The sequence below is a fragment of the Tachyglossus aculeatus genome, chromosome Y4 (assembly GCF_015852505.1).
Source record: "Tachyglossus aculeatus isolate mTacAcu1 chromosome Y4, mTacAcu1.pri, whole genome shotgun sequence".
In the NCBI taxonomy this organism is placed as follows: Eukaryota; Metazoa; Chordata; class Mammalia; order Monotremata; family Tachyglossidae; genus Tachyglossus; species Tachyglossus aculeatus.
The window spans coordinates 3,005,297-3,026,166 of record NC_052096.1 but is presented as its reverse complement, the minus strand read 5'-3'; the positions used below and the strand labels follow the sequence as shown (position 1 = coordinate 3,026,166).

General features: G+C 50.6%; 1 protein-coding gene across 1 annotated transcript; it reads right to left on the bottom strand.

Annotated features, from left to right (window-relative positions):
- Positions 1-1,714: 1,714 nt before the first annotated feature.
- CHRNB1 (cholinergic receptor nicotinic beta 1 subunit) lies at positions 1,715-20,716 on the bottom strand. Its single transcript, XM_038768220.1, has 11 exons — positions 20,662-20,716; positions 20,424-20,563; positions 16,118-16,162; positions 15,766-15,875; positions 15,472-15,580; positions 14,035-14,173; positions 11,331-11,528; positions 9,924-10,147; positions 7,428-7,606; positions 5,360-5,519; positions 1,715-1,925 (listed from the first exon to the last, which is right to left on the bottom strand). Exons 1-11 carry the CDS (start codon positions 20,714-20,716, stop codon positions 1,785-1,787), a joined length of 1,500 nt encoding a protein of 499 aa, XP_038624148.1. The 3' UTR covers positions 1,715-1,784.
- Positions 20,717-20,870: the final 154 nt, after the last annotated feature.

The following is a 20,870-nucleotide window of genomic DNA, read 5'->3' as shown; positions in this document are numbered from 1 at the left end:
ACGGTCCCTGTCCCATGTGGACCTCGCAGTCTCAATCCCCATTTTACAGATGAGGTCACTGAGGCCCAGAGACGTGCAGCGACTTGCCCAAGGGCACACAGCGGACAGGTGGTCGAGCCAGAGTTAGAACCCACGATTTCTTGACTCCCCGGACCGTGCAGGGTATTTGCTGCCGAAGGATAGCCTCCTGGAAGCCTAGTTCCCCCTCTCATCATCATCATCATCAATCGTATTTATTGGGCCCTTACTATGTGCAGAGCACTGTACTAAGCACTTGGGAAGTACAAATTGGCAACAAATTTGCCAATTCTCCACTATTACGTTCAGTCCTTTATACTCTTGTTACTTTTTTATGGTACTTGTATAAACGTTTTCTCTGCCCAAGCACTGAGAAGCAGCATAGCCTAGTGGAAAGAGCCCGGGCCTGGAAGTTGGAGGACCTGGGTTCTAATTCTGACTCTGCCAATTGGTTGCAGTGTCACTTCACTTCTCTGGGCCTCAGTTCCCCTGTTCTCCCTCCTGCTTAGACAGTGAGCCCCATGCGGGATGGGAACTGTGTCCAACCTAACTGATTTATATCTACCCCGGCGCTTAGTACAGTGTTCGGCACATAGTGTTTAACAAATGCCATCAAGCAAACAAATTGAGCACTGGAGTAGATAGAAAAATTGGGCACCCTGAAGGTCAGTCCTTCAAGGGTCTTCACTGAGCGCTTACTATGTGCAGAGCACTGCGGTTAAGTCCTTAGGAGAGTAGAATCCAACAGAATTAGCGGACACGTTCCCTTGTCCGCAACGGGCTTTCAGTCTAGAGGGGGAGACGGACATTAATCATCAATCGTATTTATTGAGCGCTTACTGTGTGCAGAGCAGTGTACTAAGCGCTTGGGAAGTACAAATTGGCAACATATAGAGACAGTCCCTACCCAACAGTGGGCTCACGGTCTAAAAGACTTAATGTAAATGCCCCACATAGGGTTTACAACCTTAATCTTTATATGCTTTACAGAGAAGCAGAGGGGCTCAATGGAGAAAGGACGGGCTTTGGAGTCAGAGGTCGTGGGTTCAAACCCCGGCTCTGCCAATTGTCAGCTGTGTGACTTTGGGGAAGTCACTTCACTTCTCTGTGCCTCAGTTCCCTCATCTATAAAATGGGGATTAAGACTGTGAGCCCCCCGTGGGACAACCCGATCACCTTGTAACCTCCCCAGCGCTTAGAACAGTGCTTTGCACATAGTAAGCGCTTAATAAATGCCATCATTATTATTATTATTATTATTCAAACCCCGGCTCCGCCAATTGTCAGCTGTGTGACTTTGTGCAAGTCACTTAACTTCTCTGTGCCTCAGTTCCCTCATCTATAAAATGGGGATGAAGACTGTGAGCCCCCCGTGGGGCAACCCGATCACCTTGTAACCTCCCCAGCGCTTAGAACAGTGCTTTGCATATAGTAAGCGCTTAACAAATGCCATCATCATCATTATTATTATATACCTGTAATGTATTTATATTAATGTCCAGACTGTGAGCTCGTTGTGGGCAGGGGTGTGTCTGATGTTATATTGTACTCTCCCAGGTGCTTATTACAGTGCTTTGCGCACAGTAAATGCTCAGTAAATGTGATGATAATCTTAATCCCCATTTTACAGATAAGGTAACCAAGGCCCAGAGAAGTGAAGAGACTCGCCCGAGGTCGCACAGCAGATGAGTGGCGGAGCTGGAATTGGAACTCGGGTCCTTCGACTCCCAGGGTCGGGCTCTGTCCTGCTGTCCTAACCCCGGCCCTCAGGGGAAGGGGTCCGGTGGGGGGAGGTGGTAGCTGGCGTCCAGAAAGATGGTCAGGGTGCCCACGCTGGTGAAGATGATGAACGTCCAGAGGAAGAGGCGATCCACCACCATGGCCATGTATTGCCAATCTTCCTTGAGCTGAGGGCGAAAAGAAGGAGGCGGGAAACGCTGAATCCACTCATTCCGTCGTATTTCCTGAGCGCTTAACCGTGTGCGGAGCACTGGACTAAGCACTTGGGAGAGGACAATAGAACAATAAAGAGATACATTCCCTGCTCACAATGTTTGCCTGAGACCTCCAAGACGGCCCGCCGTTGGGTACTAATAATGACGGCATTTGTTAAGCGCTTACTATGTGCAAAGCACTGTTCTAAGCGCTGGGGAGGTTACAAGGTGATCGGGTTGGCCCACGGGGGGCTCACAGTCTTAATCCCCATTTTACAGATGAGGGAACTGAGGCCCAGAGAAGTGAAGTGACTTGCCAGAAGTCACACAGCTGGCTATTGGCAGAGCCGGGATTTGAACCCACGACCTCTGACTCCAAAGCCCGGGCTCTTTCCACTGAGCCACGCTGCTTCTCTATATGTTGCCAACTTGTACTTCCCAAGCGCTTAGTACAGTGCTCTGTACACAGTAAGCACTCAATAAATACGATTGAATGAATGAATCAATCGATCAGTGGCATTTATTGAACACTTAATCAATCAATCAATCGTATTTATTGAGCGCTTACTATGTGCAGAGCACTGTACTAAGCGCTTGGGAAGTACAAATTGGCAACACATAGAGACAGTCCCTACCCAACAGTGGGCTCACAGTCTAAAAGGGGGAGACAGAGAACAAAACCAAACATACCAACAAAATAAAATAAATAGGATAGAAATGTACAAGTAAAATAAATAAATAAATAGAGTAATAAATATGTGCAACCATATATACATGTAAAGAGCACCGTACTAAGTGCTTGGGAGAGTACAATCCAACGGAGTGGGTAGACACATTCCCTGCCCACAACAAACTTACAGTCTAGAGGGGGAGACAGACAGTGTTAATAATCCTGAATGATTCTTACCATCGTGGAATGATTCTTACCACCATCCCACGAGACGCAAACTAAGCCCCCCTTTTCCTCTGCTCCTCCTCCCCTCCCCATTGCCCTGACTCCCTCCCTCTGCTCTACCCCAGCACTTGTGTATATATGCACATATTTATTATTCTATTTATTTTATTAATCATATGTATATATCTATAATTCTACTTTATTTATATTGATGCTATTGATGCCCGTTTACTTGCTTTGTTTTGTTTTGTTGTCTGTCTCCCCCCCGCCCCCTTCTATACCGTGCGCCTGTTGTTGGGTCGGGGTTGTCTCCATTTGTTGCCGAATTGTACTTTCCAAGCGCTTAGTACAGTGCTCTGCACACAATAAGCGCTCAATAAATACGATAGAATGAATGAATGAATGGGACCCTTTCAGTTCCCAACAACTCTCCCCTTCCCTGCTCCCATCTAAGGTTTGATCGCTCCCTCCCAAGCCCCTTTCTCTTGGAAGCAGGATGGTGTAGGGGAAAGAGCCCGGGCCTGGGAATAATAATAATAATAATAATAATAATTTTGGCATTTGTTAAGCACTTACTATGTGCAAAGCACTGTTCTAAGCGCTAGGGGGGATACAAAGTGATCAGGTTGTCCCATGTGGGGTTCACAGTCTTAATCCCCATTTTACAGATGAGGTAACTGAGGCTCAGAGAAGTGAAGTGACTTGCCCAAGGTCACACAGCAGACATGTGGCGGAGTTGGGATTCGAACCCATGACCTCTGACTCCAAAGCCCGTGCTCTTTCCACCGAGCCACGCTGCTTCTCTGGGAAGTAGAAGGACCCCGCGGCTCCGTGGCAAGAGCCTGGGCTGGGGAAGCAGAGGTCGTGGGTTCTAATCCTGGCTCAGCTGGGTGACTTTGGGCAAGTCACTTGACTTCTCTGGACCTCAGTTCCCTCATCTGTAAAACGGGGATGAAGACTGTGAGCCCCAGGTGGGACAAGCTTGATTACCTTTTATCCTCCCATGCCAGCGAATAGAACGGTGCTTGGCACATAGTAAGCGCTTAACAAATACCATCATTATCATCCCGGCTCCGCCACTTATCTGCTGGGTGACCCTGGGCAAGTTACTTCACTTCTCTGGGCCTTTGTTCCCTCATCTGCAATATGAGGATTTTGAACGCTATGCGGGACCAGGACTGTGTCCAACATGATTCCTCTGTATCTACCCCAGCGCTTACTACAGTGCCTGGCACATAGTAATAATAATAATAATAATAATAATGGCATTTGTTAAGCACTTACTATGTGCAGAGCACTGTTCTAAGCACTGGGGAGGATACAAGGTGATCAGGTTGTCCCAAGTGGGGCTCACAGTCTTAATCTCCATTTTACAGATGAGGGAACTGAGGCACAGGGAAGTAAAGTGAATTGCCCAAAGTCGGAGCTGGAATTTGAACCCAGACCTCTGACTCCAAAGCCCGGGCTCTTTCCACTGAGCCACGCTGCTTCTCGTAAGCGCTAGCATTCATTCATTCATTCAATCGTATTTATTGAGCGCTTACTGTGTGCAGAGCACCGGACTAAGCGCTTGGGAGGTACAAGTTGGCAACGTGTACAGTGCGTGGGACATAGTAAGCGCTTAACAAATCCCATCATTATTCACAAATACCAGCACAAAAAGAGTTTTCCCAGCTCCCAAAGGGCGAGGGCAAGGCAGCCACGGCACTGCCGATTGCTGAATCCCAGGCGGAGTGGGAGCGGGAGCCAGGCGGGTTCAAAACAAAACAAAAGGAAACGGTTCTCGACCCAGCGGGGTGCCAAAGCCCACGGCGTGCGAAACCACAGGACGCTGTACAGGACGGAAAGATCGGCAGAGGCGAGAGGGGTTTGGATCCAGTCGCGGGCCGGGCGAGGCCTGGGGCCGGGAAGGGTGCGGGTTCCGAGGAGAGACGGGGAGGAGGAGGAGGGGTACCCGTGCCCGTGAGGGTGGGCCGCCTGGGCCTCAATCATCATCATCATCATCATCAATCGTATTTATTGAGCGCCTACTATGTGCAGAGAGCACTGTACTAAGCGCTTGGGAAGTACAAATTGGCAACATACAGAGAGACAGTCCCTACCCAACAGTGGGCTCACGGTCTAAAAGTGTCAGTCAATCAGTCGGTCAGTCCGTCGGTTGTGTTTATTGAGCGCTGACTGTGTGCAGAGCACTGGACTGAGCGCTTGGGAGAGGACAACACCCAAGCGCTTAATACAGTGCTCTGCACGTAGTAAGCGCTCCATAAATACCATTGTTTGACTGATTGAGTGACAGAGGAGCCCCAAGAACCTGGGGAGACTGTGAGCCCACTGTTGGGTAGGGACTGTCTCTAGATGTTGCCAGCTTGGACTTCGCGAGTGCTTAGTCCAGTGCTCTGCACACAGTAAGCGCTCAATAAATACGATTGATTGATTGATTGATTGGCTAATAATAATAATAATAATAATAAAAAACAAGGGGGTGGGGCGTGACTCCAAGTGTTGGCCGTACCGCATCGTAGTCCTCCTGTTCCTGGAGCTGCTGGGCGATGTAGGTGATGGAGGCCATGGCCTCCCGCAGCTCGGGAGGCAGGGTCGGGCCCCGGCTCGGCCCCTGGCTCGGCTCGTCCGTGAACCGTCGCAGGTCCGGCCCTGACGCTTCTGCCTGGAGCCTGGAGGGGGGCAGGAGGAAAAGGGGGTGCTCCCGGACCTCTCACCCCATGTCAAATAAACCGCGGCATGCCCCCCAGGACCCCGCTCTCTCCTACCTTAAACCATGCCCATCTTACCTCCTTCCCTTCCCCACAGCACCTGTATATATGTATATATGGTTGTACATATTTATTACTCTATTTATTTATTTATTTATTTATTTTACTTGTACATTTCTATCCTATTTATTTTATTTTGTTGGTATGTTTGGCTTTGTTCTCTGCCTCCCCCTTTTAGACTGTGAGCCCACTGTTGGGTAGGGACTGTCTCTATGTGTTGCCAATTTGTACTTCCCAAGCGCTTAGTCCAGTGCTCTGCACATAGTAAGCGCTCAATAAATACGATTGATTGATTGATTGATTGATTGATTGATGCCCAACCCCTGTCCCTCCACTTCCTCAGGGATGAGTGGCAAGTCTAGCCCCGGCTCCACTCAGCTCCCGCTCTGTCCAGCCTCCCTCCTCCTTGGGGTAGCGAAAAACTACCCTTCCCCCGGGGATAGAGAAGCAGTGTGGCCTAGTGCAGCGTGGCTCAGTGGAAAAAGCCCGGGCTTTGGAGTCAGAGGTCATGGGTTCCAATCCCACCTCTGCCAATTGTCAGCTGTGTGACTTTGCGCAAGTCACTTCACTTCTCTGGGCCTCAGTTCCCTCATCTGTAAAATGAGGATTAAGACTGTGAGCCCCCCCCCGGGACAACCTGATCACCTTGTATCCCCCCAGCGCTTAGAACAGTGCTTTGCACATAGTAAGTGCTTAGCAAATACCACCATTAATTAGCGGACAGAGCGTGGGCCTGGGATTCAGAAGGACCTGGGTTCTAATGCCGGCTCCCTCACTTGTCTGCTGTGTGACCCTGGACGAGTCACTTCCCTTCTCTGGGCTTCAGTTACCTCATCTGCAAAGTGGGGATTGACTGTGAGCCCCAAGTGGGACAGGGACCGTGTCCAACCTGTACTTCCCAAGCGCTTAGTACAGTGCTCTGCACACAGTAAGCGCTCAATTAATACGATTGAATGAATGAATGACCTGATTATCTGGTACCTACCCCAGTGCTTAGTACAGCACCTGGCGCAGAGTAAGCGCTTAAGCTCATCGTGGGCAGGGAATGTGTCTGTTATAGTGTACTCTTCCGAGTGCTTGGTATAGTGTTTTGCACACCATGAGTGCTCAATAAATGCAACTGAATGAATGCTTCTCAAATGCCATTAAAAACTACAACTCCCATGAGACTTTGAGGGCACAACCTCCCCCAGAGACTCATGGGAGTTGTAGTTCCATTCCAATCAATCAATCAATCAATCAATCAATCAATCAATCGTATTTATTGAGCGCTTACTGTGTGCAGAGCACTGTACTAAGCGCTTGGGAAGTACAAGTTGGCAACATATAGAGACGGTCCCTACCCAACAGTGGGCTCACAGTCTAAAAGGGGGAGACAGAGAACAAAACCAAACATACTAACAAAATAAAATAAATAGAATAGATACGTACGAGTAAAATAAATAGAGTAATAAATATGTACAAATTTATATACATATATACAGGTGCTGTGGGGAAGGGAAGGAGGTAAGATTGGGGGGGATGGAGACGGGGATGAGGGGGAGAGGAAGGAAGGGGCTCAGTCTGGGAAGGCCTCCTGGAGGAGGTGAGCTCTCAGTATGGCCTGAGGTAGTTTCTTGGCAACTACCTATGTTGCCAACTTGTACTTCCCAAGCGCTTAGTACAGTGCTCTGCATACAGTAAGCGCTCAATAAATATGATTGATTGATTGATTGGCAGATTCGGAGAGTTGCATGGAAAGAGGTGACATCTCTATGGGTGCTCCACCGTCCCTGCCTTTCCCTTCCCTCGGTCCCTTGCTGCTTCTACCTGCTGGGCTTGGGGGAGAGGAAGTCCCGGGGTGGTTTTCGGATGAAATACTCGTCCGTCCCCCTGCCGAAGCCCCTTCCCGGGACGTCCCTCAGGACGGGCAGCGGTTCCGGTTCGAAGACGGGTTCCGGCTTGGGCCTGTGCAGGCCTAGGTACTTGGGGAGCTTGTGGATGAAGATCTGATGGGGGAAGGAGAGAAAAGTGGGGCCGAAGGGGACGCAACTAAACAAACCGCCTGTGTGGGCTTCTACCTAGCTCCAAGTCTGTCAGGGTCGCACTTCTGGATGCCATTGCCCTTTTCTGTTTTGTTTTGTTTTTAATGATATTTGGTAAGGGCTTACTATGTTCCAGGCACTGTACTGAGCGCTGGGGTAGAGACAAGTTAATCGGGTTGGACGCAGTCGCTGTCCCACACAGGGCTCACAGTCTTAATCTCCATTTTAGAGGTGAGGGAACTGAGGCCCAGTGAAGTGATGTGGCCGGGGTTACCCAGCAGACAAGTGGCAGACCGGGGTTTAGAACCCAGGTCCTCTGATTCCCAGGCCCGTGCTCTTTCCACTAGGCCACGCAGCTTTTATTTCCGGCAGTTTTATCCGAGTGGGATCTGCCCCATAGAGCCCCCTCCCTCCATCGTCTTGAGTCGGGAGGCCCTAAGGAGAAGACCCTGGAGTTGTGACCATTCAGAACCACAGACGTCCTGGCCCCGGGTCCTGCCGGGAATGTGGCTCGCATTCTCCTCCAGTTGTCAAAGAGCTCATGGCTCAGTCCCCAGTGGAAACTATTCATTCACTCAGTTGTATTTATTGAGCACTTAATGTGTGCAAAGCACTGTGCTAAGCACTTGAACTCCAACTCCAACCCCCTCCATTCAGCTGCTTGCCGAAAAAAGGTGGCCCTGCCGCCTGGGCCTTGGCCTTGGCCTTTGGGGACAGGGGCCTGGCTTCGGGCCCTGAAGCCCCCTCCTCTCTCTCTGTCTCTGCCTCTCTCTCTCCGTTTCTCTGTCTCTGTTTCCCTGTTTGTCTCTGTTTCTCTTTCTGTCTCTGCCTGTTTGTCTCTCTGTCTGTTTCTCTGCCCCCTCTGTTTCTCTCTCTCTCTCTCTCCATTTCTCTATTTCTTCCTCTCTTTCTCTGTCTCTGTTTCTCTGCCCCCTCTCTGTTTCTCTCTCTCTCTCTCCATTTCTCTATTTCTTCCTCTCTTTCTCTGTCTCTCTGTTTCTCTGCCCCCTCTCCGTTTCTCTCTCTCCATTTCTCTATTTCTTCCTCTCTTTCTCTGTCTCTCTGTTTCTCTGCCCCCTCTCTGTTTCTCCCTCTCCATTTCTATTTATTTTATTTTGTTAATATGTTTGGTTTTGTTCTCTGTCTCCCCCGTCTAGACTGTGAGCCCACTGTTGGGTAGGGACCGTCTCTATGTGTTGCCAACTTGTACTTCCCAAGCGCTTAGTACGGTGCTCTGCACACAGTAAGCGCTGAATAAATATGATTGATTGATTGATCTCTCTGTCTCTGCCCCTCTCTCTGTTTCTCTGTCTCTGTTTCCCTGTTTGTCTCTGTTTCTCTTTCTGTCTCTGCCTGTTTGTCTCTGTGTCTCTGTCTGTTTCTCTGCCCCCTCTCTGTTTCTCTCTCTCTCCCTCTCTCCATTTCTCTATTTCTTCCTCTCTTTCTCTGTCTCTCTGTTTCTCTGCCCCCTCTCTGTTTCTCTCTCTCCATTTCTCTATTTCTTCCTCTCTTTCTCTGTCTCTCTGTTTCTCTGCCCCCCTCTCTCTCCCTCTCTCCATTTCTCTATTTCTTCCTCTCTTTCTCTGTCTCTCTGTTTCTCTGCCCCCTCTCTGTTTCTCCCTCTCCATTTCTATTCATTTTATTTTGTTAATCTGTTTGGTTTTGTTCTCTGTCTCCCCCTTCTAGACTGCGAGCCCACTGTTGGGTAGGGACCGTCTCTCTATGTTGCCAACTTGTACTTCCCAAGCACTTAGTCCAGTGCTCTGCACACAGTAAGCGCTCAATAAATATGCGTGGTTGATTGATTGATCAGCATCTAGAGCCAAGGAGCCCCTTTATGGGAGATGTGACCCCCAGGGTCTATTGGAAGATGTCATTTTTGGGTCTCCCTGATGGGTCCATCCCTCTAACAATAATAATAATAAACAAATATCATTAAAAAGAAATAAAAGAGGCCGTGACATCCAGAAGTGCAACCCTGACGACTCGGAGCTGGGCAGAAGTCCCCTCAGGCAGTTTGTTTAGCTGCTTCCCCCTTTAGTTGCTCCTCCCTCATCCCCCCCGAGTGGGATTGCCCATCCCTGCTCTGGAGATTCCCATCATCTTCTGGGGGAAGAGGCCCAGTTTCCTGGAGTTCCAATCACCACAGGGATGACCAGGCAGGACATCCCTGGGCCTTCCCAAGAGTCGGAAGTCATCGGGGCTGGGAGGTGCCGGCCACTGCAAAGGCCTCCGGGATTGAGAGGCTCTGGCTCTCGCCGGGGCGAACGGCAGACCTCACCTGTCTGACCCAGAGGGGCATGGCGTGCGTGTTGGGCGAGCGATGGTGGAGGTTGAGGACCACGACGCTGAAGATGACAGAGAAGGTGACCAGCACCATGGTGAACATAAGGTACTTGACGATGATGGGGACGGCCAGGGACGTCTCGGGAACTTTGTCGGCAAGCAGGAGGAGGAACACCGTCAGGGTGAGCAGGGCAAAGATGGACAGGGTTATCTTCTCTCCTGAGGGAGGGAGAATGGCATGTGGACATGGGCAAAGGTGGGGGGGAAGGAAGTAAGAAGGTCATGGGTTCTAATCCTGGCTCTGCCATTTGTCTGCTGTGTGACCTTGGGCAAGTCACTTCACTTCTCTGGGCCTCAGTTACCTCGTCTGTAAAAATGGGGATTGAGACTGTGAGCCCCATGTGGGACAGGGACTGTGTCCAACCTGATTACCTTGTATCTACCCCAGTGCTTAGAAAAGTGCCGGGCACATAGTAAGCGCTTAACGAATACCATCATTATAATTATTTCCCTCACATCTAACTCACACACTCACCTACTCCAACTTACACACATATATTCACACATTGACACGTGCTCAAACACAAGCACATATTCCCACGAGGCCACAACACATGCGCTCCCGCACTCCCTCAAGCTCAAACGCACAAATATATTCACACAATCCCACTAGGCCACAGCACATACACTCAGACACACACATACTCACACTCATACACATATGCACTCACACACACACGTCCCTCACATATACACTCATGCACTCACATACTCAAACTCACCCCCATACTCAGACTCATATGCTCAATAATAATAATAATAATGATAATGGCATTTATTAAGCACTTACTATGTGCAAAGCACTGTTCTAAGCGCATGGGAGTTTACAAGGTGATCAGGTTGTCCCACATGGGGCTAGCAGTCTTCGTCCCCATTTTACAGATGAGGGAACTGAGGCCCAGAGAAGTGAAGTCCCAAGCGCTTAGTACAGTGCTCTGCACACAGTAAGCGCTCAATCAATATGATTGAATGAATGAATGAAGTGACTTGCCCAAAGTCACACAGCTGACAAGTGGTGGAGTAGGGATTTGAACCCATGACCTCTGACTCCAAAGCCCGGGCTCTTTCCATTGAGCCACGCTGCTTCTCAAAAACACACTCGTCCGTTCACACACTCCCACGAACATATAGAAGCTCACAAATACATACATTCACATACTCACGCAAACACACATAGACTCACATATATATACATTCAAACACAGTCACACACATATAATGATGGCATTTATTAAGCACTTACTATGTGCAGAGCACTGGTCTAAGCACCGGGGAGGTTATATACTCACACACACGCCGAGGCACAGTCACCCCTCCCTCCCACCCCCGTGCCCGCGCTCACCAGCGTCAGGAGGCAGGTAGAAGACGAAGATGGCGAGGAGAGTGATAAGGATGCAGGGGATGATGACATTGACCAGGTAGAAGAGGGGCTTCCGGCGGATGATCAGGTAGAAGGTGACATCTTCCCGCTGCCCTTCCGTGGCCACCTCCGGCCCGTGGAGCTTGGACGGCTTGTGGATGATCTCCCATTGGCCGTTCTCTACGGAGAACCGGTCAGGGGGCCCGGGGGTGGGTTCAGAGCCAGGGTGGGCCGAGGATCAGGGCAATCAATCAATCAATCGTATTTATTGAGCGCTTACTGTGTGCAGAGCACTGTACTAAACGCTTGGGAAGTCCAAGTTGGCAACATAGAGAGACAGTCCCTACCCAACAGTGAGCTCACAGCCCTCACCCTGGGCTTCAAGGCTGTCCATCCCCTCGCCCCCTCCTACCTCACCTCCCTTCTGTCCTTCTCCAGCCCAGCCCGCACCCTCCGCTCCTCCGCCGCTAATCTCCTCACCGTACCTCGTTCTCACCTGTCCCGCCATCGACCCCCGGCCCACGTCCTCCCCCGGGCCTGGAATGCCCTCCCTCTGCCCATCCGCCAAGCTAGCTCTCTTCCTCCCTTCAAGGCCCTGCTGAGAGCTCACCTCCTCCAGAAGGCCTTCCCAGACTGAGCCCCTTCCTTCCTCTCCCCCTCGTCCCCCTCTCCATCCCCCCCGTCATACCTCCTTCCCTTCCCCACAGCACCTGTATATATGTATATATGGTTGTACATATTTATTACTCTATTTATTTATTTTACTTGTACATATCTATCCTATTTATTTTATTTTGTTAGTATGTTTGGTTTTGTTCTCTGTCTCCCCCTTTTAGACTGTGAGCCCACTGTTGGGTAGGGACTGTCTCTATATGTTGCCAATTTGTACTTCCCAAGCGCTTAGTACAGTGCTCTGCACATAGTAAGCGCTCAATAAATACGATTGATGATGATGATGATGATGATAAAAGGGGGAGACAGAGAACAAAACCAAAGGGGAGGAGGCTCGGGGACAACGTCAGCCCGGCGGGAAGTCGAAGGTCTAGGAAGCCCGTGGGGCCTCCTCCACCAGGGTGGGATTCAGAGGCAGGGGACTGGCCGGAATGACCTTCGTGGCCAGCCCGAGGATCTAGGGTTTCCGCAGCCGAGCCGGGTGAGGTCCCTGCGTGTCGCGGGCATGGAACAGCAGCCCTGTGGCTCCTTACCTGCCTCCACTGCATGAAAGGCAGTGTGTCTGTTTATTGTTGGAGTGTCAATCAATCAATCAATCAATCAATCGTATTTATTGAGCGCTTACTGTGTGCAGAGCACTGTACTAAGCGCTTGGGAAGTACAAACTGGCAACATATAGAGACAGTCCCTACCCAACAGTGGGCTCACAGTCTAAAAGTGTCCTCTCCCAAGTGCTTAGTATAGCGCTGTGCACACAGTAAGCACTCAATAAATGCGATTGACGGGTTGAGTGAATGAAAGGGAAGCGGAGGAAAAAGAAGAGAGGAGGAGGAGGTGGAGGGGAAGGGGGAGGAGGAGGAAGAGACTGTAAGCTCATTGTGGGAGGGAATGTGTTTGTTTTTTGTACCGTCAATCAATCAATCAATCATATTTCTTGAGCGCTTACTGTGTGCAGAGCATTGTACTAAGTGCTTGGGAAGTCCAAGTTGGCAACCTATAGAGACAGTCCCTACCCAACAGTGGGCTCACAGTCTAAAAGGGGGAGACAGAGAACAAAACCAAACATACTAACAAAATAAAATAAACAGAATAGATTTGTACAAGTAAAATAAATAAATAAATAGAGTAATAAATATGTACAAACATATATCCATAGATACAGGTGCTGTGGGGAAGGGAAGGAGGTAAGATGGGGGGGATGGAGAGGGGGGACGAGGGGGAGAGGAAGGAAGGGACTACAATTGATGGGTTGAGTGAATGAAAGGGAAGTGGAGGAAAAAGAAGAGAGGAGGAGGAGGCGGAGGGGAAGGGGGAGGAGGAGGAAGAGACTGTAAGCTCATTGTGGGAGGGAATGTGTTTGTTTATTGTACCGTCCTCTCCCAAGCGCTTAGTACGGGGCTCTGCACACGGTAAGCACTCCATAAATACGATTGACTGGTTGAATGAATGAATGAAGGAAAAGTGGAGGAAAAAGAAGAGGGGAGGGGGAGGCGGAGGGGAAGGGGGAGGAGGAGGTAAAGACTGTAAGCTCGTTGTGGGAGGGAATGTGTTTGTTTATTGTACCGTCCTCTTCCAAGCGCTTAGTACAGGGCTCGGCACACAGTAAGCACTCAATAAATACGATTGACTGGTTGAATGAATGAATGAAAGAAAAGTGGAGGAAAAGGGAGGAGGACTGTGAGACTGTGAGCCCACTGTCTTTTAAACTATGAGCCCACTGTTGGGTAGGGACTGTCTCTATATGTTGCCAGCTTGTACTTCCCAAGCGCTTAGTACAGTGCTCTGCACACAGTAAGCGCTCAATAAATACGATTGATTGATTGACTGATTGATTGAGGAGGAGGAGGAGGCGGAGGAGACTGTGAGCTCGTTGTGGGAGGGAATGTGTTTGTTTATTGTACTGTCCTCTCCCAAGTGCTTAGTACAGTGCTCTGCTTACAGTAAGCACTCAATAGATACGACTGGCTGACTGGCTAGAGGGAAGGGATTGGGATGCGGGGGTTAGGGATCTGACCGATGAAAGTGGGCTCATGGATGAGTATCCCCGGGCCTGCTGCATCCTGGCTGGGGCTGAGGCGGAGCTGGGAGCTGTCGTAGCTGTAGGAGCTGAACACCATGGAGCAGTTCTGCCAGTCGAAGGGGAAGTAGGTGACCTGGGGAGGGGGCGGGAGGCGGGGGGACACGGGGTGTCAGCCCAGGGGTGGGCAGAACCCCGGGGGAGATCGGGAGAGACCAGTGGGGGTGGGCAGAGAATCCACTGGAAAGGGGCCCGGGGAGAAATCTACTAGGGGTTAGGGGGAATACCCTGGGAGGAATAATAATAATAATAATAATAATGATGATGGTATTAAGCGCTTACTACGTGTAAAGCACTGTTCTAAGCACTGGGGAGGTTACAAGGTGATCAGGTTGTCCCACGGGGGGCTCACACTTTTAATCCCCATTTTTACAGGTGAGGGAACAGAGGCCCAGAGAAGTGAAGTGACTTGCCCAAAGTCACACAGCTGACAAGTGGCGGAGCCGGGATTTGAACCCACGCCCTCCGACTCCAAAGCCCGGGCTCTTTCCACTGAGCCACGCTGCTTCTCTTAGGGGAGGGGATCCTCCCGGCTCTACCACATGTCTGCTGTGTGACCTAGGGCAAGTCACTTCACTTCTCCGGGCCTCAGTTCCCTCATCTGCAAAACAGGGGTTAAGACTGTGAGCCCCATGTGGGACAGGGACTGTGTCCCTGTCATTAGCTTATATCTACCCCAGTGCTTAGTACAGTGCTCAACAAGTACTGTTAGTATTGTTATCATTATCATCATCATCATCATCCACTGGGAGGGACCAGGGGGATCCACTAAGGGGGGCATGGTGATCCATTAGGAGGGACCTGGGGGGATCCACCAGATGGACTAGGGAGGGCAGCGGGGAGGGGGTCTGCAAAATAGGGATTAAGACTGTGAGCCCCATGTGGGACAGGGACTGGGTCCAACCTCATTAGCTTATATCTACCCCAGTGCTTAGTACAGTGCTCAACAAGTACTGTTATTATTGTTATCGTTATCATCATCATCATCATCATCCACTGGGAGGGACCAGGGGGATCCACTAAGGGGGGCATGGCGATCCATTAGGAGGGACCTGGGGGGATCCACCAGATGGACTAGGGAGGGCAGCGGGGAGGGGGTCTGCAAAATAGGGATTAAGACTGTGAGCCCCATGTGGGACAGGGACTGGGTCCAACCTCATTAGCTTATATCTACCCCAGTGCTTAGTACAGTGCTCAACAAGTACTGTTATTATTGTTATCATTATCATCATCATCATCATCATCCACTGGGAGGGACCGGGGGATCCACTAAGGGGGGCATGGTGATCCATTAGGAGGGACCTGGGGGGATCCACCAGATGGATCAGGGAGGGCAGTGGGGAGGGGGTCAGGGCGGGCCCGGGCAGGCGGCACCTGGATGCTGCAGCTACTGCGATAAATGGCGGGCGGCTCCCAGCGCACCGTCCCGTCCGGGGTCACCAGCACGTTGATGCCAAGGCCAATGTCGAAGATGCCATCGTTGCTGGGCGGAGGGGGAGAGGGCAGGGCCCAAACGTTGGGAGAAGCTACTGCTCCTTCTGCAGGGCCCGGAACCCAGCCCCCTCCCCTCCCCAGCCCTCCGAGCTTCGCTTCTCCTCTTGGACCACCGAGGCCTCTCTCCCCAGGCGGCCCCCCACCTTTTTCCAAGTCCCCCCGCTCTCGCCTCACTTATTCATGAGCACAATATCTGGAAGCCAGACGTCATCCGACGTGATTCGCAGGGAGTCGATCCCCTGGTGATCCTCGGGGTCCCAGCTCAGCCGGTAATCGGTCCACACCTGCCACAGGGAGGCCGCGGATGGGGAAGGGATCAGGATGGGAATCTGAGACTATTATTTTTTTAGTTAGTATTTGTTAAGTGCTCACTTTTAAAAGAAAACGATACTTGTTAGATGCCTACTATGTGCCAGGCACCGCTCTAAGCGCTGGGGTAGATACAAAGTAATCAGGTTGGACACAGTCCCTGTCCCACGTCACAGTCTCAATCCCCATTTTACAGAGGTGGGGGAAGAGACCTTACCAGGTCCAGATAAACCTTTGTGATCATCTCCTCGTCCTTTTCGTTCTGAAAGAGAAGCGGGTTAAGGGTTATTTATTTATTTATCATCATCAATCATATTTATTGAGCGCTTACTGTGTGCAGAGCACAGTACTAAGCGCTTGGGAAGTACAAGTTGGCAACATATAGAGACAGTCCCTACCCAACAGTGGGCTCAGTCTAAAAGATCTATCTATATATTTACTTCAACTCATTCATTCATTCAGTCGTATTTATTGAGCGCTTACTGGGTGCAGAGCACTGTACTAAGCGCTTGGGAAGTACAAGTCGGCAACCTACAGAGACGGTTCCTACCCAACAACGGGCTCACAGTCTAGAAGGGGGAGACAGGTAACAAAACGAAACATGTAGACAGGTGTCAAAATCATCAGAACAAATAGAATTAAAGCTATAATATTTAATGTCCATCTCTCCCTCTAGTAATAACAAAGTAATAATGATGGCATTTATTAAGCGCTTACTATGTGCAAGGCACTGTTCTAAGCACTGAGGAGGTTACAAGGTGATCAGGTTGTCCCACGGGGGGCTCACAGTCTTAATCCCCATTTGACAGATGAAGGAACTGAGGCCCAGGGAAGTGAAGTGACTTGCCCAAAGTCACACAGCTGACAATTGGCGGAGCCAGGATTTGAACCCATGACCTCTGACTCCAAAGCCCGGGCTCTTTCCACCGAGCCACGCACGCTGCTCTAGACTGTAAGCTCGCGGTGGGCAGGGAAAGCGTCTCTTGATGGTTGCACTGTCCTCTCCCGGACGCTTAGTGCAGTGCTTGGCACATAGGAAGCGCTTAACAAATACCACAGTGATTATAATTTCCGTTCTAAAGCCGCCCCTCCGCAGCCCTGGTCACGACCCCAGCCCCTGGGGAGGTTACAAGGTGATCAGGTTGTCCCACGGGGGGCTCACAGTCTTAATCCCTATTTTACAGACGAGGGAATGGAGGACCAGAGAAGTCAAGTGACTTGTCCAAGGTCACACAGCTGACTAGTGGCGGAGTCGGGATTCGAACCCATGACCTCTGACTCCAAAGCCCGGGGGCTCTTTCCAGTGAGCGACGCTGCTTCTTTATGCATGGCTCAATGGAAAGAGCCCGGGCTTTGGAGTCAGAGGTCATGGGTTCAAATGCCACTCTGCCAAACTGTCTGCTGTGTGACTTCGAGCAAGTCACTTCACTTCTCTGTTGCCAACTTGTACTTCCCAAGCGCTTAGTACAGTGCTCTGCACGCAGTAAGCGCTCAATAAATACGATTGATTGATTGATTGATTGATTCTCTGTGCCCCAGTTACCTTATCTGGAATATGGGAATTAAAAAAAAACAAACTGTGAGCCCCCCGTGGGACAACCTGATCACCTTGTAAGCTCCCAAGCGCTTAGAACAGTGCTTTGCACATAGTAAGCGCTTAATAAATGCCATTATTATTATTATTATTTGACGTCTGTTATCTCCCCCCTCTAGACTGTAAGCCCGTTGTTGGGCAGGGATTGTCCCTCTTTATTGCTGAATTGTACTTTTCAAGCGCTTAGTACGCTCTGCACTCAGTAAACACTCGGTAAATACGATTGAATGAATGATCCCGCCCTTGAACCACCCGTGCCGGTCTTCATTAGGTCCCGCCCCTCTCTAGGCCCCTCATCAACCTCATTCATTCATTCAATCCTATTTATTGAGCGCTTACTGTGTGCAGAGCACTGTACTAAGCGCTTGGAAAGTACAATTCGGCAACATATAGAGACAATCCCTGCCCAACAACGGGCTCACAGTCTAGAAGAGAGAAATTATGTGCCTTGCCTTAAGTCACAGACTGTGAGCCCATTGTTGGGTAGGGACTGTCTCTATATGTTGCCAACTTGTACTTCCCAAGCGCTTAGTACAGTGCTCTGCACACAGTAAGTGCTCAATAAGTACGATTGATTGATTGATTGATTGCAAATGTCAGAGTCTGGATTAGAACCCAAGTCTCCTGATTCCCAGGCCTGAGCTCTTTCCTCTAGGCCACTTCTAGCTCTGCCCCTGCCCCCCCCGCATCAATAATAATAATAATGATAATAATGGCATTTGTTAAGCGCTTACTATGTGTAAAGCACTGTTCTAAACGCTGGGGAGGTTACAAGGTGATCAGGTTGTCCCACAGGGGGCTCACAGCTTTAATCCCCATTTTACAGATGAGGTAACTGAGGCTCAAAGAAGTTAAGTGACTTGCCCAAAGTCACACAGCTGACAGTTGGCAGAGCCGGGATTTGAACCCATGACCACTGACTCCAAAGCCCGGGCTCTTTCCACTGAGCCAATCTTCCGCAGGCCCTGCCCCTCCATCTCGGTGTCAATCTCCGGAAGAGAATCTAGAGAAGCAGCGTGGCTCAGTGGAAAGCGCCCGGGCTTGGGAGACAGAGGTCGTGGGTTCTAATCCCGGCTCCACCACTTGTCAGCTGTGTGACTTTGGGCAAGTCACTTCACTTCTCTGAGCCTCAGTTACCTCATCTGTAAAATGGGAATTAAGACTGTGAGCCCCACGTGGGACAACCTGATCACCTTGTGTCCCCCCCAGGACTTAGAACAGTGCTTCGCACATAATAAGCGCTAAACAAATGCCATTATTATTATTATTATTATTAGCTGTGTGACTTTGGGCAAGTCACTTAACAGCTCTGTGCCTCGGTTTCCTCTTCTGTAAAATGGGGATGAAGACTGTGAGCCCCACGTGGGACAACCTGATCACCTTGTATGCCCCCCCAGCACTTCGAACAGTGCTTCGCACATAGTAAGTGCTAAACAAATACCATCTTTATTAAGAAGCAGCGTGGCTCAGTGGAAAGAGCCCTAGCTTTGAAGTCCGAGATCATGGGTTCAAATACTGGCTCTGCCAATTGTCAGCTGTGTGACTTTGGGCAAGTCACTTCACTTCTCTGAGCCTCAGTTACCTCATCTGTAAAATGGGAATTAAGACTGTGAGCCCCACGTGGGACAACCTGATCACCTTGTATGCCCCCCCCCCAGCACTTCGAACAGTGCTTCGCACATAGTAAGTGCTAAACAAATACCATCTTTATTAAGAAGCAGCGTGGCTCAGTGGAAAGAGCCCTAGCTTTGAAGTCCGAGATCATGGGTTCAAATACTGGCTCTGCCAATTGTCAGCTGTGTGACTTTGGGCAAGTCACTTCACTTCTCTGTGCCTCAGTTCCCTCATCTGGAAAATGGGGATTAAGACTGTGAGCCCGCTGTGGGGCAACCTGATCAACTTGTAACCTCCCCAGCGCTTAGAACAGTGCTTTGTACATAGTAAGTGCTAATAAGTGCTATTATTATTATTATTATTATTAATAATAATAATAATCTCCCACGGGCCCCACCCCTACATCCCCCGAGGCGGTCTTCTTTAGGCCCCGCCCCCCTCCGGGCCCCACGTCCATCATAGAGAAGCAACGTGGCTCAATGGAAAGAGCCCGGGCTTTGGAGTCAGAGGTCATGGGTTCAAATCTCGACTCCACCTATTGTCAGCTGTGTGACTTTGGGCAAGCCACTTAGCTTCTCTGTGCCTCAGTTACCTCATCTCTAAAATGGGGATTAAGACTGTGAGACCGCTGTGGGGCAACCTGATCACCTTGTAACCTCCCCAGCACTTAGAACAGTGCTTTGCACATAGTAAGTGCTTAATAAATGCCATTATTATCATTATTATTATTATTAATCTCCCACAGGCCCTGCCCCTGCATCCCCCAAGGCGGTCTTCTTTAGGCCCCGTGCCCCTCCGGGCCCCACGTCCATCATAGAGAAGCAGCGTGGCTCAATGGAAAGAGCATGGGCTTTGGAGTCAGAGGTCATGGGTTCTAATCCCGGCTCCGCCACTTGTCAGCTGTGTGACTTTGGTGACTTTGGGCAAGTCACTTCACTTCTCTGGGCCTCAGTTCCCTCATCTGTAAAATGGGGATGAAGACTGTGATCCCCCTGTGGGACAACCTGATCACCTTAATAATGATGGCCTTTATTAAGCGCTTACTATGTGCAAAGCACTGTTCTAAGCTCTGGGGAGGTTACAAGGTGATCAGTCTTAATCCCCATTTTACAGAATGAAGCACAGAGAAGTCAAGTGACTTGCCCAAAGTCACACAGCTGACAAGTGGCGGCTCCCCAGTTGTAACCTCCCCGGCGCTTAGAACAGTGATTTGCACATTGTAACCGCTTAATAATTAGCATTATTATTATTATCTGCAGCAGGCCCCGCCCCCTCAGGGCCCCACGTCCATCATCTGTCCCCTGTCGTGGCTCACCAGGCTGATGAGCTGCGCCAGACGCAGGCCGATGCGCACGGGGACGCGCTCCTCGGGGGTCCGCGCAGGCCGCACGTCCTTGTTGTAGTCGCCGAACAGCTGGTCCAGCAGCGTCCCCTCCGCGGGAGGCCCCCCGGACCCTGAGCGGGGGGAAGGGGGGTTGGGAGCCGCACCCCAGAGGGATGAAGGACCCCCCGGGGGGATCCAGGAGCCCCCCAACCTCACCCTTACCCCGTACCTGCGACCAACGAGGCGGCCAGGACTCCCAGCAGCAAGGGCAACCCCGGCCCCATGGCCTCCGTCCCGGATGGATAGAGGGGATCGGGTGACCAAAGAGGGGGAAGTGACGAGGCCGCCGGGAATGTCCACCTGTTGCCTGCCATCCTGCCACTTCCCTCCACTCCATCCGAGTAGGCCGCACCCCCACTGCCCACTTCCCTACCCGGG

Excerpts from the sequence above, each read along its gene's own strand:
- CHRNB1 (XM_038768220.1), bottom strand. The coding sequence starts at position 20,716 with ATGGGGCCGGGGTTGCCCTTGCTGCTGGGAGTCCTGGCCGCCTCGTTG. Across the intron at positions 11,529-14,034 it reads CCATGAGCCCACTTTCATCG|AGAACGGCCAATGGGAGATC; the intron begins GTCAGATCCCTA and ends GGTTCTCCGTAG. Across the intron at positions 1,926-5,359 it reads AACAGGAGGACTACGATGCG|CTCAAGGAAGATTGGCAATA; the intron begins GTACGGCCAACA and ends TTTCGCCCTCAG.